Genomic DNA, 22,079 nt, shown 5'->3' with positions numbered 1-22,079 from the left:
GTGGATTATCAATCATCTAATCCCGTCAATAGATACATCCAACATTCCTTCCAAGCCTTTACGAAGCCGCTGTGAGCCCGAGCACCACTTTAGTGAAGACTGAAACTGATGTGCTTGAAGTTTGACGCAACTCATAATTTAGCTATTACTCCTGCCTTTGGCAAATTATTTTTGAACGCTCCTTCGATATCGAAGATATCTAGAAAGGTAACCAAGTTTGCCTTAACCCTTATGGCTTCCTTTAGCCAGATCTTAAAACTGTTCAGGTCAGTAGGCTACCCACCCTTACGATGAGTGCGTTGTACATCTGATAACGATCTCTCGGAATGTGAATTCTTATTTGCTATGGTATAATTTGTGGTATAAAGTTTTAGTCAGGTGGCAACACTACTCACAAAGTTTCTTATAACTTAAAACGTTTTTGAGCCTCATTAGATTAGATCCGTCTTTAGTGTGTAATTTATTTATGTTCAAAAATTTAAACAGGTGGCAACTCTCTTTATAATTTTTGTGGCAGCTCTAAGCTTTCCTCAACCTATTCAGTTTGGGTGTGTTATTAACGTAAATAAATAAATATATATTTTAAACAGAAAGTTTTCAAACAAGTGGCAACCTTCTTAGTTTATTGTATTGAGCACTCACATATTACTCCGTAATATACAGAGATATGTAACTTCCCTTAAACTATAGTTTTTTGACACAAAATTAATTTTATAACTGAAAGTTTTCAAACAGGTGGCAACCTTAGAATTTCTCTGTTTTGAAGAATTCGCATATTACTCCATATAATACAAAAATATGTAACTTCCTTGGAGCTTCAGTTTTTTATAAAATTTTTTTTTGAAAATCTTCAAACAGCTGGCAACCCTTTAATTTCTCTGTTTAGAAGAATTCGCATATTACTCCATATAATACAAAAATATGTAACTTCCTTCGAAGTTCACATTAAATTTTAACTGAACGTTTTCAAACAGGTGGCAACCCTCTAATTTCTCTGTTTTTAATAAATCATGTATTACTCGAAACAATATAGTAGGTATGCAACTCCTTTCAACATTTATTTTTATAAAATTCTACATACTGCGATTGTGACGGAATTTCGTTACGTAACGCATTTTCGTTGCAGTCGCCCGATTTAACGACCGCATTATCAAAAGTATCACTTGAACACGTTTTCAAAATATCTAAAAAAAAAAATAAATAATATACTTCCACATTATATGCCATTTGGAACCACGATCTCAATGTGTGTTAACCACAGCGCCATTACCTTAACGAATCTAATTTCCTCTGCTAATATACTTTTTCGCATTACTCCATCCGCAACACGTTTCACCAACCTTTTCATATTTATTTGCACTTAACATATATTTTTTCTTCTTCTCTCTCTTACAGCATGTCCTTCGGCTGGTATCGCGCCGAGGTTATCGGCGCCATGGCCTCGGTCGTGATGATTTGGGTCATTACCGCTATACTCGTTTGGTTGGCCGTGCAGCGTTTGATTAATCGCGATTTTGAAGTGAACGCCAAGATTATGCTGATTACATCTGGTTTAGCGATTTTGGTTAATTTGATGTAAGTACCCCATGCCACTCATGCACAACAACAACAACAACAATATGAATAAATTAATAAGCGCGCGCATAACTAACTAATATGATTATGTGTGCTTGAGTGGTTGTTGTTGTTGTTATGGTGGTTACTGTTGTTATGTTTGTTACTGTTATTGTACGCATATTATTGCGGCGGCATTGGCCATGAATTATTTAATTGTATGTTAAGTAGTTAAGTAGTTAAGCATCGTGTATTAAGTGTTAAGTGTAGCCGGAAATTAATTGTACATTTACGCAAGCACTTAATTATGTCGGGGATAAGTCTAATTACAATTCAATTGGCGAGACGAAGCAACAATTCTTCCTACCGCCTTTTGTTAAATAATTTATTGCGTTTGTGCGCCTAAAAGTAGCTAGCACATTAGAGTTATGGCCGCTACGCGCCTAAAACTGCGTTGTAACATTTTTCTTTGGCAACTCTGGCATGCCAATCGCCTCAATGACGGCCGTTAAATCGCTTGATTTGTGTTTCTGCTCTTTGCTGACTTCTGTTTCGTCACTTTCCAACTTTTCCTTTCCTTCAATTGCTGACATATCCTGCTTCTTGACGGCTTAGTTTCTAGCCGCTATGTGTTTGATCTCGCTTGGTCGTTGGTCTTTGTCAACCGCGTCAGTTTCGCGCATATATTTCCTTCACTTTTAAGCCGCGTTGATTCTCAGCTGTGACATTAAAGGAAATTGTTGCCTACATTTCGTCGTGTCTAATCTCAAGGCTGAAAATTTGAATGCACATTGTTGCCGTTTTGTTCAAATAGGAACATTATTCTAGTATGTAATGGCAGATTGAAGAAACTTTATTGCATTTTTCTTCAAACAACAGTTTCTTGAAAGTTGGTTTCTTGATGCGGGTCATATAACTTCAAACCTTCTGAAATATTGGACTGAATTTTCCACTCTAAGAACTAGGTTTCTCAGAGCACTACTTCGATTCTCTTACTCTAGCAGTGCTTAACTTTAACTGGTCACTTCGCATACGAAGTGCATAGAAAGTTTAATATTAAAGACTATTGCATACCTCTTTCTTTCAGAGTATTTTTTTTTGTCTTCTACCTTCGTATTAAACATAAATGTATTCGAAAGACTCTGAGACACATGCCTAAAATCATCTTTCAATTGATTAAAAATAGGTTTGGAGTTTAAGCTGAAGTTGAGTTTTCATATCTTGGAAGTAAACCAATACGTTTAAATATTGAATACCTAAAATAATAAGTCTAAAAAAATAAATAAATATTTTTTGAAAGCATATTCTCTTTTATGGAAACACTGTTATTCTAGCCGCAGAAAACATTCCTTTAGTAAGTTCGAGGAATGGTGTCGAGTTGATAGTCCTTGGCCGGCTAAAAATCCCAGTCCGTTCCGGTAACCTACATCCGACTGTGGGAGGAACGGCACGTAGAAGCTTTCGTCCCTGTTGAAAGAAACTGTGACAGTCGATTTTAAAGCTTCTCTTAAGGTTTTCATCGGTAACGAGCTGAAGTCATATGGTGCCAAATCTGCTTTATAAGGTAGATGCATACGAATTTCCCAACTAAGTTCTTGGAGCTTTTGGTAGGTGACTATAGATTTGTATGGACTGGCTTTGCCCTGATGGAACACAGTTCCTTCATTATTGGCCAATGCTGACCTCTTCTGGCTGATAGCATAATTCAGAAGGTATAATTGTTGACAGTTCAGGTCCGTATTAAAAACTTGGCTGTAAGTGAGCCCATAAAATGTTTAAGATTATAGACTGTTTGATATCGGTTTCTTTGCATAAGAGTATCCCAACCAAGTTTCCAGAGCTATCGATGGGAATGGCCTGGCATTGTCCAGACGAAAATAATTTCTCCATTATTGGCCATAGCTGGCTGCTTCTGTGTGATAACTTTTTCAGAAGGTGCAATTGCTGATAGCTCAGATCTGTAATAAGTGCTTGTTCGAAGGGCAGCAGTCCTTAGTGGATGAATCCTTGCCAACCCTATCGAATATATTGACAAACTTTCCTGACTGTTGGTCCTGGCTTAGTCACTATTCGTAGTCGCTCGCTGCGATTGTACTACAACCTTTTTTGCTTGACGCTGTCGTAAGCCATCCACTTTGCATCACCAGTACTCGTTTCAGAAATGCTTTGATTTGTGATTCAGCAAAGATTTGAGGAAGAAAACTCGTCCATGAGGATTTCGCGAGAACTCGTGAGGCATCCATACAGCGAGCTTTCTTTTATATTCACACATATTTGAGCGATACCAACCGGCTTTTTGCAACATACTTACTTCCTGGAGAATCAAGACGGTGATTACATGTCTGTTGGAGTCCACCATTTCTTTTCGCAGACGAATTTCACAAAACGTTTATGATTATGGACTCTTGGTTTATATTAGCGATATCTCCTTTTCCTAAGCGTGGTTCATCTCTGACACCAAAACTCTCCGAACCAAACTACTCACGACTGACTTCTATAGTCTGACTGGCAGTCATATTTTAGCCACTTGGTTTGCATTTTCGCCTTTTTGGAAGAAAAACTGTAAACTATTGCATATATTCTCTGATGTCCATCTTTGAAGCTCGCTCAAACTATACCGAGTCAAGGAATCACCAAACTGTCGGAGAGCTGTTTTTGAGTACAAAGCTTTTTCTCTCTAACGATACGCTCGCTCTTACACAGCTCGACGCGCAGACTACTAAAAATCCCTATTGGAAAAATTCGTATTACTAAATCTTACATTTGCATATTTTCCTAAAGGTGTGCTTAAATAGTTCTAGATTCTGATATTGTCGTTGGAAACTAATATGATATAGCGACAATTAACGCAGCTACAACTTCTCACAATAACTTGGATAAAATTGTTCTAGCGATTTTTCTAGCTCACATTTGACGCTCTCTACGTCCCAATTGTACCAATTTTGATTTCCTGAAATATGAAACATATGTATGTTTTTAAAGCCATGTATTAAAAATGGTTTTGAGACATCTTAGATACTTTAAAATATACAGTCCACTATTAGATTTACGTAATTAACTTAAAAACTCTTAATAAAGTTGCCAGAATTGCAAAAAAAAATTGCGCCTAAAAGTATGTATCATAAAAAATTCCGAAATGCCGTGCTGCCGTTGAAAAACATGTTTTGACAACACATAAACCCGTAAAGAACCTTCTTTTTCAAAAAAAAAAAAATAATTATTCGCCTAAAAGTATGCAGTAAGTGTAACAAAATGACCTCAATTGTGCTGTTATAATTTGCTGCTCACACTAGAAGTGCTAAAGAATCAGTTATGTCATGGCCAGCCTGCGAAAAAATTTAGTTCGCCATTAGTATTATTCACTATGCCTAAAAGTAGGCAAAGTAACTGTCGAAAGCATGCTGAAAAGTACATAAAACACATCACAATCACTCAACACCATTTCCACCGCATTATCGCATATGCCAAAGAAACAAACAAGCGTTATAACAACAACAAACACGCTGAATACTATAAGAGGTGACAATGCGTCTAATGAGCAGTTGGCAGCATATCGGCCAAATCTAGCCAAACCAAAGCTGGCAAGGAAATGCGAGGCAAACAAGTGAAACGACAATGAAAATATTGCCGCCGCAATAACGGTAAAGGATGTGCAAAGATGTTGGCAGATCGGCAAAAGCACACACACACTCATACACAAATATGACTATACATGTCAACACAAACCAACAACCACAAGGGTAAACAATTGCGGTAAGGAAACAAACAACAAAAAAGGAAAGAATCGCAAACTTACAAGCAATTCGGCAAAAAATCGAGTGTGTATGTCTTCTTGTTTATGTGCGAGTCTGTGAGTAAGATTTGGCATGCCATCAGCGGAGGCAGACAATACACAATTTCCGTTTCCGTTTTTCATTATGTGGCAACAACGTCAGAGTTGACAGCGCCTGCCAAACCATTTACCTGCCCCCCTCACCACTTGCCAGTGTTTTCGCTTTTGCTCAGCTCACCTGCACACCTGTATATATATATGTGTGTGTGTATAGCATAGTTGCCGCAGCTTCGCTTGCCAGTTTTTACACTTTTCCAACAACAACAACAACTGCTTAACCATTTTTCGTTTGTTTGCTTGCCTTTATTCTATTTAAACGTTTATGTGTGTGTGTATGTGTCGAATTCCATATTGACGCCTCAGTGAGCTGGTTAGAGTTGGCTACGAAGTGCCAGGCAGCAATCAGTCCTGCCAGGCGCCAGTTGTGATGTTGTCATAGCAATGGCGCTGCAACAAATTTATGTAAACAATCCAATTTGGCTTTCTTCTGGATCAAAACATATAGAAATTTTACCTTCCAGACTTATTATAAATATGAACTGGATGGCTTCAGTTTGAAGTTGGGAGTTTTTACTTAACTTGGATACGGAAGATGATTTTACCCACTGTAGCTGCATGTATATTCGTTGAGAAGAGCCTGAGCCTTATGTCAATAATTTTTGTTGAGGTTAGCACGTAGCTCTTACTCACCAACCCTGACTTTGGCTGTGGGTCGGTTGAAATATTTTAAATAAAGTTATCTTGCAGACCTGGCACTCAACGCCAAGTGCTTTTAGCACCCGTGGACATTTTTGGAAGGTATATGACCACGAAAGTTGTTCTCACACTCAGAGATGTTGGGCACATATCTAACTGCCAGCATGAATTCCCCACTCCGGCATTGTTTTGATTTCTTTCCAAGGTATTTGGGTTAACAGAGAATGTCAAGTGAGCTTATGCTCTAAGCAGCAAGCAGCATTCTAGTGGATAGCCAAGCGGCAATTAAGGCCATTCGTAATGCCAACACAAAGTCTCATTGCGTGAGGTTATGTATAGGGCATGCGCGAAGGATGATGAAACGCTGGAACATTATTTATGCGAATTCCCACCTTTAACCGGATGACAACGGACATATTCCACAGCATACAGTACTCTAACTTAAGAGATATTGGGTAGCTGGGTGGAAAAGAATCAGGTATTTTACCAAATATACAGAGTTGCTGGAGTTGGATAAGACTTTAAGCGGTCCGGCGCCTATGCGCCTCTCTTTTTAACCAACTAACCACCAACCAAAAGGACACCGAGCCAGTTTTTCCTTAGCTCATTTGGTAAGCGCTGATCAGATACTAGCAACTATGCAATTCCAAGGACCTAATAACCCAGGGTAAATCATATGAAATCTAGGGAGCTCTTCTTCCTATTTATTGGCGTAGACTGAGTGAGATCCTCACTCTAAAAAAAAAAGCAAAGTATCGCAACACTTCCATCTTGAATGTCTCGCTTTTGACAGATCAGTAAACAAATTCTAGACACATTTTTGAACTTCTTATAGGAATCTATCTATATGTAGATTTTTGCTGGCGAGTACTCAAAAAATGTATTATATGATTATGATCTGTAAATAAACTCACAGACAGACTAGGAAACTAAGGGAACTTGGCTACTTGAAAACTAAAATTCTTAAATCAGAATTTCTAACTAGAATTAAAGTTCGCCGAAATATTTGAAAGGAGTGTTGCTACACCTCCTCTCTTTTCAATATGCCGATTGACGAAGTTCACTTGCCCGAATGAACGCCAAGCAACAACTCACTCTAATTGCTTTGGTCGTTTATTATAACGTTATTCTTCGGAAAGTCTTAAAATTGATGAAGTTTGCTCGTGGGAAATTTAACTGGGGAGAATATGTTTGAATAAAAAAAAAATATTTTTGTCTATAAGAAGATGGTTTCATGCCCTCGCAAAGTATTATTTTCCAATCTTTAGTAAAATTTACGATAGTCTATTTTGTGTTCCTCTTTACCATGCTCATATTTATTACTCACCTCGGTTCTTTCTATTTCAATATTCTCTTTCTTTTTACATTGTTTTTTGTTAGCAATTTGTAAAAAACTGCCTCTATTATTATTATACAAATTAGCAACTTATTCTAATGTCTTACCTCGACAGCAATTCTGTTTATTCTTCATCCCTTGAGTGATAAGTTGAATAAAATATTTTTTGTTCGAAATTTTTCGTATAATTTAAGTCGTTCTGTTTCCGGTCATTCCTTTTTTACTTATGTTCCTGAAAAATATCTATACCTTTACTGTATTATTTAGTATGCTCAATATATCTTATGGTGATTTTTATGTTTCGTTCCTTGTATACCATACTGTTTGAAATTATTTCGTTCCATATACCGTTCTCACCTCTGTTCTATTGTAAGTTGTATAAAACATGTTTTTGTTTGAAATTTTTCCTATAAGTGATTTCGTTCTGTTTCTGGTCATTCCGTTTCTATTTAGTTCCTAAAAAATCGCTTTACATCTGTTATTGTGTTCCCTTTTTACACAATATATACGTTTCAGTTAAATATCAATTCTGTTTATTCCATTCCGCGTTTTTATTCGAATCGTTACATTCCATTCCATTTCGTTTCGTCTCTAAGTAATATATGACTTTAAGTTAAATAAACGAGATCATTATTATCTTGTTTCGTTTCATTCTATTCCATTCCATTCCGTTTTAGTTAATTGTTCTCATTTTCATAACTTCCTCAGTTTGTTCGTTGCCTATCTAATCTACTAATGCGAGCGTGACTCCTTTAAACTTTGAAAAAAAAATTTGCGAACGCGCGTGTCAAACACGAAACACGTGCCACATCAGTCATTAGTTGGCTGAAAATCGCCGCCAACACGTTCTTAAGCTAACGATTTCTCAAAGTCAGCATTTGTTATTTTTGGTACTCCTCATATTTCATTGTGTGGCAAAAAGTTGGCGTTTTTTTCGCGGTCGTCGACTTTGAGTTGAGTGTGTGTGAAATAAGTGGACAAGGGGAACACTTTTTTTATGCCCTGAACAGGGTTTATTGAGTTCGACACGAAGTTTGTAACAACAAGAAGTAAGTGTCGGAGAGCACATACATAAAATATATATGTATATGAATTATCAGCGTGATGGTCTGATTCAGCTGTCCATCTGTCTGTATATACTCGTATATATGCAAACTAGTCCCACAGTTTTTGAGATATCGCTCTGAAATTTTGTATACGCCTTTTTATAGCTTAGGAAGTGCTTATTTGTCAGAATTGTCGATGTCGGATCACTATAGCATACAGCTGCCATACAAACTGAACGATCGGAATCAAGTTACTGTATAGAAAACTTTTTTATTTTTTGAGATATCTTCACGAAATTTGGCAAAGGTTATTGCCTAAAGTAAAATTGCTATCTCCCAAGAAATTGCTCAGATTGGATAACTATAGCATATAGCTGTCGTACAAAATGAACGATCAAAATCATGATAAAGATCTCTTTATACCTTTTATGCTATAAGAACTGCATATGTAAAGGGTATAAAAAGTCGAAGTCAAAATTTTGGCTTTTTTGATTTATTTTTCAGTTATGCGCTTTTAGTTCTAAGTGTGTATTTCAAAGCCGTCAGCAATTAAGCTGCAAAAGTGAAGCACGAGCGATTTTCGCCATTTCCTTTTCCACCTTCCGTGTGGCTAACGGCAAGTCAACGCGCTACGTCCGTCTACTCACTAACACAAACGCCGTTAGCCGTTGAAGAGCTGCTGTCACTCGCCGCTGCTGACCGATTGTTTGCTTTTTTTATATTACATTTTTTTATTTACAATTTGTAGTTATTTCTACGTTTCTCCGCGCCGCTCATTGCCACATCTCGACTTACGTTTTAATGGTCGCACACATACACACACACACACACACTCACGCGTGTTTCACATGCATTTTCACACATCGTGCGGCAGGCAATGAAGCCTTAAAGTATTTTTCTTCTTGCCAACCATGGCGATCGTTGCTCTTTGACTTACACACAGACACATACGTACAAAGCAACGCGCTTGATTGCGAAAGCTTTTCATCGATTTCCTCTGCTTATGTGTGTATGTGTGTACGGCCGCGCCGCCATATCCTCTTTCGCTATAAACTATTTACGCTCAATATAAATGACTGTTGACCGCCGTCGCCGCCGCACTCAGACCGTAAGATGACCAATATGTCATTTGTTGTTGTTGTTGTTGTGTGCTTCATTGAGTCCATTGCCGGTTACAAGTTGCAGGTTACTTGGTGGTTACACGCTTCGTTGACGCTATTTGTTGGCATTTCGTAATGACTATGACTGTCGGCGGCGCACACACATGCACACAGTTATATACACACACTCATAGCAGATACATACATACATATATGTATAAGCAAACATAAAAAATGTTTCGTAATTTTTAATGCGCGCAACGTGTTCGCCTTCGCTGTCGTCACGAGTTGCAGGCACACCACAGTTAATGTTGTTGTAATCTTTCTTGTTGTTGCTGTATTTTATATGCTCATAGCTCATATTGGCCGGTGTTGTCGCAGGAAATCGGAGCGCAATGAAGCGGTTATTTACAGTTCCGTCCAACTAGTGTCGGCTCGTTAGTGTTGGCGAGCAGTCGCACACATACACTTACATGAACGAGAAAAAATGTTAACTTCGGCTACAGCAAGGCTATAATACCCTTTACAGTTGCATTTTTTCATGGCACAGAAGGTATAAACAAGTCTTTATATTGATTTTGATTGGTCAGTTTGTATGGCAGCTATATGCTATAGTGGTCCGATCTGAACAATTTGTTCGAATATTGTATCTCTCTAAATTAAAAAAAATTCCATACAAGGAGTTGAGTTTGATCGTTCAGTTTGTATGGCAGCTATATGCTATAGTAGTGCGATCTGAACAATTTGTTCGCATATTGTAGCGTTACTTTGATGAATAGTTCGTGCCAAATTTCGTATAGATATCTTGTCAAATAAAAAAGTTTTTCATACAAGGACTTGAGCTTGATCAGTCAGTTTATATGGCAGCTATATGATATAGTGGTCCAATACCGGCGATTCCGACAAATGAGCTGCTTATTGAGAAGAAAAGAATATGTGCAAAATTTGGGATAGTTATCTTAAAAACTGTTGGAGTATTTCGCGTATATATAGCCGGTCGGAGGGTCCTGACTAAATCGACTCATCTCGTCTTGTTGATCATTTACATATTTATAGTATATCTGGAGTTTCTTACTAGGTGTTACAAATTTAGTAGCAGTACCTTGTTATGGGTATACAAATCACTCTCAGACTCACACATTCACAAAATGTATGTACATACATATGTAAGATATAAAAACACGCTCACACATATAGTCCTTCCAGCCGTTTTATGTACTCTTATTTCACTATATTTTACACAATTTCTAGCCATTACAATATTCTTGTTGTTTCTGTTGTTGCCGCTGTCATTGTCATTTACCGTCCGCCACAATAAGAAGTTCCGTGCGCATGTCTCTGTGATTTAATTGACAGGAACATAAATATTAGCGCAGGTCAGCGTAAAAACGAGTTGAGCAAATGGTTTTGTTTGCGCGCATTCCATTCCGGGTCGGAGTACAAGTCGAGCAGAAAATCATTCGTCTGTTGTGACTGCAACTTCTCTATGTCGAATCTTCCATGTGTTTGTTGACGTGCGCATTTTGCAGTACAGAGGCGGGTGCGAGTCTTGGTTGCAACAAGAAAGTGGTTCGAGTCAATGCTAGGATCTTGTACGGTATGTATGTCTGAAACACTGGACACATGTCTTCCGTCTATTACTACATGATTGATTGGGTTGGTGGCTTTTCGATCTGGAGATAGAAAAGTAGCATGATGAATTTTCTTGTGCTGGAATCTAGTACTGGAGAAAATTATATTTCGGGGTCCGACGGAATCGATCAGCCTCAACCCATTTGGAGATGGTTCCTCGTGGAGGTTGACGTTAAAGTCGCCAAGCACGGTTTTGATATTTTTGCGGAGGCAGCTCTCAGAGGTGCGCCCCAAGCGATCGCAGAAGGCATCTTTGATCACATCGTCCTTCTCTTCCGTCGAGGCGTGGGCGCAAATTAGCGATATGTTGAAGAATTTCGCTTTGATGTGGATTGTGGCGAGATGTTCATCCATCGGAATGAATGCCTAGACTTAGCAACGGAGGCTCTCCGCCTTTTCTTTTCTTTGGTGTTTTTTTTTTACGTGACAGATATTAAACCAAACGTACAACCGTCTCACTTTAGCTTGCCTTCAAACGGATGTTTTTGGGCTCCACAGAAGTTACTTGGTTTAAGACTGGAAAACGTGAGCTGGTTGAGACATATGTAAAATAGTCGTTTCTGGCCACTCCTAAGTGAAAGGCGCTCAGAGAACTTTCCTCACTTGTGTGAGCGTGCGTCTTCACTCCGCGTGTGAACTCGATTATTGTCAAAATACAGTGCCACAACAAAATCTTCAAGTCGCTGGCCGGTAGCCGGTAGCACCTACATATTGAGGACTGAATGCTTCTGGTTAAGGAAAGCAAAGCACTCCTTCTCAAGCAGTTTCAGCTGGGATGTTTTCGGTTCGATCATTGAAGTACTCAATCATTGGATGCTCATTTGGCTGTCTGTACTCTTTCTTACTCTCTTCTCTTCAATATTTCTTCACGTTCTTACCATCCTCAAACACAAGTTTGATTATCCACCTATGCAAGTCGATCTCTTCTCAATATTGACACTATACCTTTCTTTCGTGGGCTCCTGTACAAGTTTTAAATATCTCTTTATTCTCTTAAGATTCGCTTAATTAGATTATCTATTACTCTATTTCTAACCTCATCTTACACACATTCGATTAGGAAAGGATTTGATATAAATAGCTCTTCGATGGTCGATACTACATAACTTAGGGGTTAGAGAATAATTTATTAAATAATTAGTGTTCCTGTTTGAAACTCTTACTCTCTCATCATTCATTTTAATTTCTCTGCGTAGCAATGAGTTCTATAGCTGAGTAGTATATATCGATAACATATATTTGTGTACCATTTTGTTCTTAGAAAATTAGTTCCAGAAATCTTTCAAGATCTGCGTTCACTCTTTAAGGCCAAGTAGATCATGGACCTTTTTTACTTTTTTTTCTTCTCTAAAAATAATGAAAGTTTCTGCCTCTCTAAAGAGAAACCAAGTTCATACCCCCCTTGTCAACTCCTCAATAAGTATGTTGCATATGCTCGTACGTCACCTCGTTGTTCAACTCGTTTACTCTTCACACAACAACAAAAAAATTTATTGTTCAAGTGCCTCATTTGCCACTGTTCACTCATACGTGTTTTGTGTGAACTATGTGTTGTTGTGTTATTGTTGCAATAGCAATGTTTCCTTTGTGGCACGTGAATGAAGTAAGAAGTTTTATTTTTTGCTTTTTGTTTTTCTGTTTCGCCTCAACGACCTGCACTTAAGCGAAAACACAAGCAACGTAGCGTAATGCAATGTAATGAAGTGCAGGAGCGTGCAAGGGGCAAAGAAAAGCTTAAAGTGCAAAGGCTGGCGTGTAGCGAGCGTGAGAGAGAGAGAGTGAGGTGATGTCCAAGTGAAGGTTGGAGGTTGCAGCGTAATTAACTGACAACTTTGAATTACCCAACTATTTACGAGAGGACATTGAAATGCGCTCGAAAATGGGTTTCTTTCGGAAAATCAAAAGAATGAGGATGAAGAGTGGAACGAAGTGCACGAAGGAATGAAGAAAAAGTACTTTACGTTTTAATAGAACTTGCAACTCCACTGAGCTATTAAGCGTGTAATGAGCTGGATGGTTTTCTTCTGTCGGACTTAAGTGGGTATTTCTATGGAAATGAAAAGAGAAGAGAGACGATGAGGTGATCTGAAAGATTCTTAAGCATTATGTGAGACCTTTTTGGCAGTTTGAACAGCAAATTCGACTTGCTACCGTTTGCTAGGCAGTTGGAGGGAATATTCTTTAGAAGTTTGCGGCCAAGAAGCGTTTTGAGGAAGTTATAGAGCAGCTTTTTAGAAAGATATGGAATCGATATTTGTACTGGTGTGGGTACTGGTATTGATAATGGTAGTAATATTGGTCGGAATTGATATCAGTATTTGTATTGGTATTGGTATTGGTACTAGTATTGGTATTGGTATTGGTATTGGTATTGTGATTGGTATTGATATTAATATTGGTATTGGAATTGGTATTGGTATTGGTAGTGGTAATGGTATTGGAATTGGTATTGGTATAGGCGTTGGTATTGGTAGTGGCAATGGTATTGGTATCGAAATTGGTATTAGTATTGGTATCGGGGTTGATATTGTTATTGGTATTAGAACTGGTATTGGTATTGGTAATTGTATTGGTATTGGTATTGGTATTGGTATTGGTATTGTTATTGGTATTGGTATTGATATTGGTATTAGTACTGATATTGGTATTCTTATTGGTACTGGTACTGGTATTGGTATTGGTATTTGTAATGGTAATGGTAATGGTAATTGTATTATTAATAGTACTGATATTGATACTACGATATAAATATTTGTACCGCTATTGGTATCCCTATTGATATGGTATTGGTATTAGTAGGAACTCTAATAGAAAAAATATATCGACTTTACTTCCGAACTTTTTGTAATCAAATACTCTGAAAACCCAAAAAGAGACTTGCCGAAAGTCTTCTAACTGAAGCCAGTAGTCATAGTGCCACACATTCAATAATTTATGAACCCAAGCGTGCTACTAACTTTGCAACACTTGCCACATCCGTTTGAAACTATGTAAATGCTTGAAAAATATCCGCTCTGAGCTGCCTAAAACCAGCTGAGCTGCACTCAGCAAGCAAGTGTGCGGTACAGAGCAATTTTCAAGTTGTTTATTGTATACAGTTATGCGCTTCCGCTTACCAGATTTCAATTCCTGGTGCTGATTAACATTTTGAAGCGATTTTAAATTTTTTTTATATTTTATTTGCAAAAAAATGAAAAAAATAACGGTAAAAAATTCGAGAGAATTTCCGAAAAATGCTGGAGCTTGTAAATAAATGCTTAGAAAAGAAAGAAAGCGACGCAAAGTGGCAGGTCCAGCATTTTATTTTTTGTTGTTTGAATGCTCAAAGCTGCTTGCGGCAAGCAAAGCCGATGAGAAAAATGCTAAGCATGTACGAAATTCACACTTTAGTCGCCTAAATATTTATATGCCAATAAGAAAAGCTGCAAATGTCAAGTGAAGTGCACAACTGCTGGCAACATTGGCAACACAGAGCGGTAGCATGGCTGCCTTATGCCAAAAAAGGAGTATTAACACACACACATATACACATGATCGTTGCACGCTTGGCCGTCCACAGTTGAGGCCATAAATTGCCAAACCAAACGAGCGTCCAGCGTCAAGTGGCTACGAATGACTGCGAAAGCAAAGAAAAAACAAAAAAATACAAATCGAAAATGCTGCTGCCAGCAAGGAAGTGAAATGCCAACGAAAACACTAAACAAGCATCAGCAACAACAACAGCAAAATCGCATGAAATGCAACGTAAATTGAGAAACTGCAAACGAGTGGCTTAAAAAATTGCCAAGCAACAGCCACAGCAGCACTGCTAACAACTGCAGGCGGTGTGTGTGTGTATGCGCCTCAATGTATGCAATAATAATTTTCAAAGCTATTTTACTGCAAATACACGCTGTGCGGCACAACTTGTCAGCTGTGAATATGCTTGTAGCTAAGAGGATTCGCTTTTTGGTAGCATATTTGTATGTGTGTATGTGTGTGTTTGTGTGTTGGTGTGTGGCTGCCAAAAAACTAAGAGTCCGAGAAAATGACCACAAGCCGGCTGATCAGTGCAATGAAGGAGCACAAAAACAACAATAATAATAAAAAGAACAACAAAAGTATTAGTTATAACAACAAAAACAACATAAATGATAAAAAAAAGATAACAAAAATGATAGCAACAACAACATTGCTGAACATCTCTAAGGATTTTACGAAGCAAAGTCAATGCGAATATTAAAAAAAGAAAAAAACAAAAGCTATATACAAAGCACACAGAAAAGCACATAAATAGAAAAAATAACCAAAATTAAAAATAAAAAAAATTAAAAAAAAACCAGCTTTAAAAAAATTTCTTTACAAAAAAGCTAAAACGTTCCAGCGGAAAAGTAGCAAAATTCGATTACTTCGGCCAAAAGAAACTGCCAGCCGCTCATTTCCCCCAACTTCCCTGCTCGCTTTTTGCTTAGTGTTTTTACCAATGCTAATACATCCTCTCTATCTCTCTTCATCTCTTTACTTTTCAACCTTCTTTTCTATACGTATTTTTGCTGCTATCTACTCCTAAATTCTACCAAAGCAAATAGTGAAAACCATTAAATTCGAAAATCTTGTTGCACTTCTTCTGTTGGACCCTTGTCTACTAAAAAGTAGTAGTAATAGCTCAAATAGGCTAAGGAAGCTGCATACAGCAGTACTTGTATGTAAGTATATGTACGGATATGTTGGAGTATAGACTAACGTATTAAGTGCTCATATTGCCGACAGTCAGCGGTTGAGGAGCAGCTGCTAAAGGGTGTGGAAGGATCTGCAGGAGTCGAAAGAAAGTGATAGACGAGTTGAGTACTTCAGCAGCCAAAACAAGTTAATAATAGTGCAGTATACTGATAAGGAAGCTGGTTAACTGATTGTTTGTAAAAGCAGCTTATGTAGAGTCTCAGTTTATAGGAATGTGATAAAGAGATGGTGCTAATGCTATTCCTTGAAACAACAGCAAAAATTTTGAACTATGATGCTAGAAAGGAAGTAAATTTGAAGGTTAAACTTAAAAAGAACGCATCCCTAACAGGATTTTGTTCACGAGAGAGAAATACAGTCTCTTGAAGACTGAAAGAGGAGAGAAAAGAAAAACTGTGAATGATAATAATAAAAAAGGATAAAAATGTGTAATATAATACTAAGAACTCAATGAGATATGCAGAAGCAGTCTTACAGTCTACTAAATACTGAATCTGATGTGGGGAAGAAGACATCTCAGATAATTATTACAATTATTATATAGTATAGTCTTGTAAAAGTAACTCCAAAGATATGGAATGTTAGTTCTAAGAAGTATGCTTCTCTTTGAAATCACTTTCAGTTAAGAATAAATTGGAAGGAAAGCATTTACTCCGACGAGCAGAGCGCCAATACCAGATTTGAGCACGCTCACTGCCCTCTCTAAGTTAGGCAAGTGGTTTCTGTCCTCACTCATAGATATATAACGATTGTTCTAAAAAGCATTATTTCTATGAAATCATTGTTAGTTTAGGAACAATCGGAAGGCTCACCAATTATCTTCAACATTTGATCGGCAACACCTGATTTGATTCTGCTCATTGTATGCTCTTACTTAGGCAAGTGGTTTCTGTCTTCACTATCGTTAGCGTTAAGCTAGTTTATTATCAGACTCAATTGGGTGTTTGGTCATAGGGAAATCGCTGGAAAATGCGAAGCCAATAACCTCGAAAGAGAGGGCTCCGTTGTCCCATTCACATCAGATTCAGAAAAATCTAGCGCTGTATATTCGGACTTAGTGTGAGCTTAGCAGGCGTTGGTCAACAACTAGCTGTGCGGCTGTCAGATCGTATGACTTTTCTTCGCTGGACATATCCTTCATTACTTTTAAGGCTGAAAAATTGTATGAAATTTATTAAAGTTGTATCCAGTCACTTTCTCCTGCATTTTCCAAGTTTTGCAAGATAGAGGTCGAAACTTCTCATCAGTCATATCGAATAAGAAAAGATAAACGCAATTGACAATCGCCACCTTAGAAAATTTGTAGCGGGATAAAACCATTATGTCCATTTTTAGGGTCTTTTCGATCAATACTTACTTATCACAATGGACCAGCTTTCTTAACTATCCAAGTGGGATGCTCTTTTGACTCAACCTTCTAATAGCCTAACTTAGAAATAATCCACATTTATCCAAGGAATCTTACATGGCTATCATTCGTAATTCTTTCTTTCCTTACTAAAATGGTACAATTGAAAAATTCCTCAAAATATTGATATCCAGAGATTGTTGCCGATAAGTTGTCGCGGATAGTTTTCTTAACGTTTTAAACTGAGTTTTAAGCCCTAAAGTGATAGGTGATTAAATTGCTCCCTTTTAAGTGCTACGATTAAAGAGTGAAACATGGAAGTTAGTATGGAGAAATCTTTGATTAAGGCTCTAAGATATAATGTGATCCCTCAATCAGTTGCTTTTATTTCATGGTTCTTTTGCTTATGCTTCAAATTTATATTAAATTGCCAGCCGGGTCATGGAAACTAGTAAAGTACCCTACTTCTGAAGATCTTCAAAGCTTTAGCTCCCAGAATAGGACTTGTAAACAGCATGTGAATCTACCATGATGATTATGCTCTGAAATGGTGATACATTTTGTGATAAGGCTCACAATCCTTCTACAAGTATTGTGTACTCTTACTGGTTAGTGCGAAACTAATTTGGCGTGATCTTCAGAGAGTGGGTCTTATTAGCTCCGATTATGTTTTGGGAACTTTTTACCTCCAGAAAAGTTTTGAACATTTGAGATAGTACTTACATAATTTATGGTATGTATGTTGATAGATTCAGGTTCGACTGTTTGATAGTGTCATTTTATTTTGGTCTTTAAATGTGTCCCTATAAATTCTTATATCGGTCTGTTGGGAATTATAAGCCTGTTTGATCTTCAAATAGTGGATTTTATGACCTCCAATCACATTTAGCTTAAATCTTCGATTAGAAGATAGGTTAGCTTTGGTTTGGTTAGTCTGGTAGGAAAATGTGGCACGCATAGACCAGTTTAGGTCCTTGGCGATACCAGATGGAGATTATAAATCAAGAGTAATCATCCTTTAGGATTCCTGCACTTGACGCTGACAGATTTCAACAAACTCTGTGGCATCACTATCGAAACATCTTCCAGTGTATCATACCGTGGAGACTCCAGATGCTTACAGCGTAATCTTGCCAATACAGGCCAAGTGCACGAGAGATGCACCATTGCTTCCATGGTGCCTTCCTCGAAACTTTCCTGCAGTCTTATCGATGTGTCAGCCCCATCCTGCGGGCGTGTGTCGCAACCAAACAGGGACCAGTGATTTTCTTTACCATGCTTCTGTCTAGATCGTCGTATAGACAATGCATGGGCTTCCCGGTTTTGATCAGTCTCTACTCATCTGCCTTTCGGGTACGCGTGTTGTGCTTTGGACAGACTTCTCGGAGATACTGTGGTCCTAATGTGAAATTATCCTCTAAAGTCAAATACATATTATGGTACTTTGTGCCGTGTTTTATTTAAATGAGAAAATAAAGAAAAATCTGTCTGCAATTGGTCCTTGTGAAATCCATAAAGTTTGTTGCAAAACCAATATTCCCACTTTCATCCGCATCTTTCATAAAAAGTTTGACAGAAATGAGAATATCCAGGTCAAACTTTGATGAGACACTTATACTCACTTATAAAGTTGTTGAGAATTGAATGGTTATGAAATGTCAAACGAAATGTTTGCTCTATACTCAAGTGCACCTAAAAGTAAACTACAAAATCATGTATTGTTTGCTGCTTACAAAGAAGCGAAAAACACGTAACTCAATAGCTTTCACAAGCTTTTTGAACTTACACACACACTCAAACACGCAGAGAAAGTTTCTAACTGTAAACTGTGTGAAGAGTTACAGTTTTTCAAATTGACCACTACTTGACTTTTTGGTTTACCCACGCGCGCCACACATATGCACACACTAAACACCACTTACATTGAAATGCGCACTTTGATATATGATATGGCGCACAAAAGTATGCAACAATGGCGAAAGTAAAAGTGAACGGAAGGTAGAGAAGGAAGACACTAGAAAAAAGTCAAGTGAAGTGAAGAAGCTGAAAGAAAAGGGTATGAGTTAGTAAAATATAGAGCAAAATTGTTGACAACAAATACATGCAAGCACACATATACATGAATACCTATACAAATTTATGTATGTGTATTTGTGTACTTATAACAAAATGCTTGCGAGTATAACACATATTTGGAGCGTGTTCCATGTGTGTGTTGCGCAAATAACAAGCATGTCAACAATGGCAACAACAATAATAAGAACAATAAACGAGTCAGCAGAAAAAAACGGCACAAATAACGGTGACGACCAACTTTTGCACAAGCGTTTATTGTTGCTTTCGCTCGGCTGTTTCGTTCAATAACAGCCGGAAGTGGGTGATAAACCAGATGCAAACAGGAAAACAATAACAACAACAACAGCAAAGTGATAAAAGTAATACCAAAAAATGGGAAAATACAAATGTGCATGTGTGTGTTTGTGTAGGAGCGTGTGCGTGGCGGCAGGATTATGACAAAATTGAAAATATTACCCCAAGCACGAATAAATAATAAAACTGTTATACAATAACAATAAAAAACGAGAAAAGATGTTAAGTTTGGATGCAGCAAAACTATAATACCCCTCACAAGTGCATTGCTTATGGCATAAAAATGCATAAAAAGTTGGAGTTAGAGATTTTGAACGGTCAGTTTGTATGGCAGCTATATGCTATAGTGGTCCGATCTCTACATTATGTACTGAGATTCTGCTGCTGTATTGAAAACTGATCCATGCCAAATTTTATGAAGATATTTTGACAAATAAAAAAGTTTTTCATACAAAAGCTTGATTTTGATTGATAATTTTGTATGACAGCTATATGTTATAGTTGTCCGATCTGAAGAATTTGTTCGGACATTGTAATGTTGCTTTGATAATTGACTTCTGTCAAATTTCATGAAGATATCTTCACAAATAAAGAAGTTTTCCATACAAGAACTGGGTTTTGATCGATCAGTTTGTATGACAGCTATATGTTATAGTTTGCCGATCGCAAGAATTTCTTCAGATATTGTAACTTAGCTTTGGGTATTTATTCCAGTAAAATTTTATGAATATATTTTCGCAAATAAAAAAGTTTCCCATACAATAACTTTAATTTGATTGTACAGTTTGTATGGTAGCTATATGCTATAGTTGTCCGATCTGAAAATTTCTTCGGAGATTATAATGTTGCTTTGGTATTCAGCTCTGTCAAATTTCATGAAGATATCTTCTCAAATATTAAAGTTTTCCATACAAGAACTTGTTTTTGATCGATCAGTTTGTATGACAGCTATATGTTATAGTAATCCGATCTGAACAATTTCTTCGGAGATTATAATGTTGCTTTGGATATTCAGCGCTGTAAAATTTTATGAAGATATCTTTTCAACAAAAAAACTTTTCCACACAAGAACTTGTTTTGGCTCGATCAGTTTGTATGACAGCTATATGCTATAGTGGTCCGATATTGACGATTCCGAAAAAATAGCCGCTCCTTGATGAGAAAAGAGCTTATGCAAATTTTCAGATGGATATCTCTAAAACTGTTTGTTATAAACTACGTGACCAACCTAATTTATCCAGTTCAGAGTATAAAGATGGGAAACGCCAGTTTGGAGCCTTTTGAAAAGCGGTAGCAAGCAACGGGAAACGGAAACAAGCGGTTTTTGAGTGTGTACCAGAACTTCAGCTATGCGAAAATCTTGAAATAACAACAACAACAACAGCACTAAGTAATAGTCACAACAAGAAAAGGAGTAAATAGCAAAGACAGCGCTGAAGACACTGTAACCAAACAATGAAAGTGTCAAACTGGCGCAAGAAAAAAAAAATCAGAAACACTCGCACACACACGCAAATCTCGCAGAAAGTCACCAACTGAAACTGCCAACCAACCGAAACTGATACGCTTCCGTTCGAAATTTTCTTGCGCCAAAGTTTTTTTCGCCGCCGCCTATTTTGTTTGTTTTTGTTGCTGTGCTGCGCGTTTGTTTTTCTTCCGACGCATATCTGCACGGCAATTGTCCCTGAAATTTGCTGCAAAACTGCAATAAATCTTGGCTAAACTCGCAACAAATAATACACGCCGCCAATGGGTGTCTCACTGTCGTTCTGGGTCGCCTACGCTTTGGGAGCTGCTTGCCCGTTAACTGTGTGTCTCGTTCTCTTTCTTTTTTGTTGTTGGATTCGTTTCCCTTTGCTTTTGTGTTGTCCAAAAGTTTTTGACTTTCACAAACAAAGAAGAATTGGTTTGCAATTATTTTTGAATTGCAGCGCAGCGATAGCAAATCTGGCTAAGCGCAGCTGGCGCTCGGCAGAAAAGCGTTCTGAAAGGAGAGTAAGCTGAACTGGGCAGCAAAAAAAATTTACAAAAATCAAATAAATTACGTTTGTCAGCAAAAAATGTAACAAAAAGTTCAACTCTCTACACGAATGCTGCCGATAAATGCAAGTGTAGACACTTGAGGACTTTGAAAGTTGCAGCATCATTTGCTCTGGCGCTTTGTGTGGAACCTTGAAGGTGTGCGGCGATTAGGGCAATCATTTGTTAAAGCGTTTTTGTTGTGATAAAATGCACATTTGGGAGTTAAGACTGCTTTTAAAAGAGAAAGAGAAGTGCGAGCGGAAAATTGGAAGATAGGAGAAATAAATTTGATGCAAGTACCCTTAGTTGAACTTATTTTAAAGTTTTAATGTTGAGATTATCGGAAAATCACATCAGTTTTTCTATGAAAGTCAGTATTTCGGTCTATTTAGTTTATAACGAACACAAAAATTTTTGAACACAT

General features: G+C 37.5%; 1 protein-coding gene across 2 annotated transcripts in view; it reads left to right on the top strand.

Moving 5' to 3' along the window:
- The window catches only part of LOC105223494 (zinc transporter 2), a 137,415-nt gene that overhangs the window by 89,145 nt on the left and 26,191 nt on the right, over window positions 1–22,079 (top strand). For both annotated transcript variants that reach the window (XM_049452715.1, XM_049452764.1), the window contains one exon: window positions 1,396–1,575. In XM_049452715.1, the coding sequence (XP_049308672.1) occupies window positions 1,396–1,575 (180 nt within the window). The remainder of the gene's footprint in view (window positions 1–1,395; window positions 1,576–22,079) is intronic.

Source organism: Bactrocera dorsalis, chromosome 1 (genome assembly GCF_023373825.1).
Source record: "Bactrocera dorsalis isolate Fly_Bdor chromosome 1, ASM2337382v1, whole genome shotgun sequence".
Classification (NCBI taxonomy): Eukaryota; Metazoa; Arthropoda; class Insecta; order Diptera; family Tephritidae; genus Bactrocera; species Bactrocera dorsalis.
The sequence above is the reverse complement of the archived record's forward strand: the minus strand, read 5'-3'. Positions and strand labels throughout refer to the sequence as shown.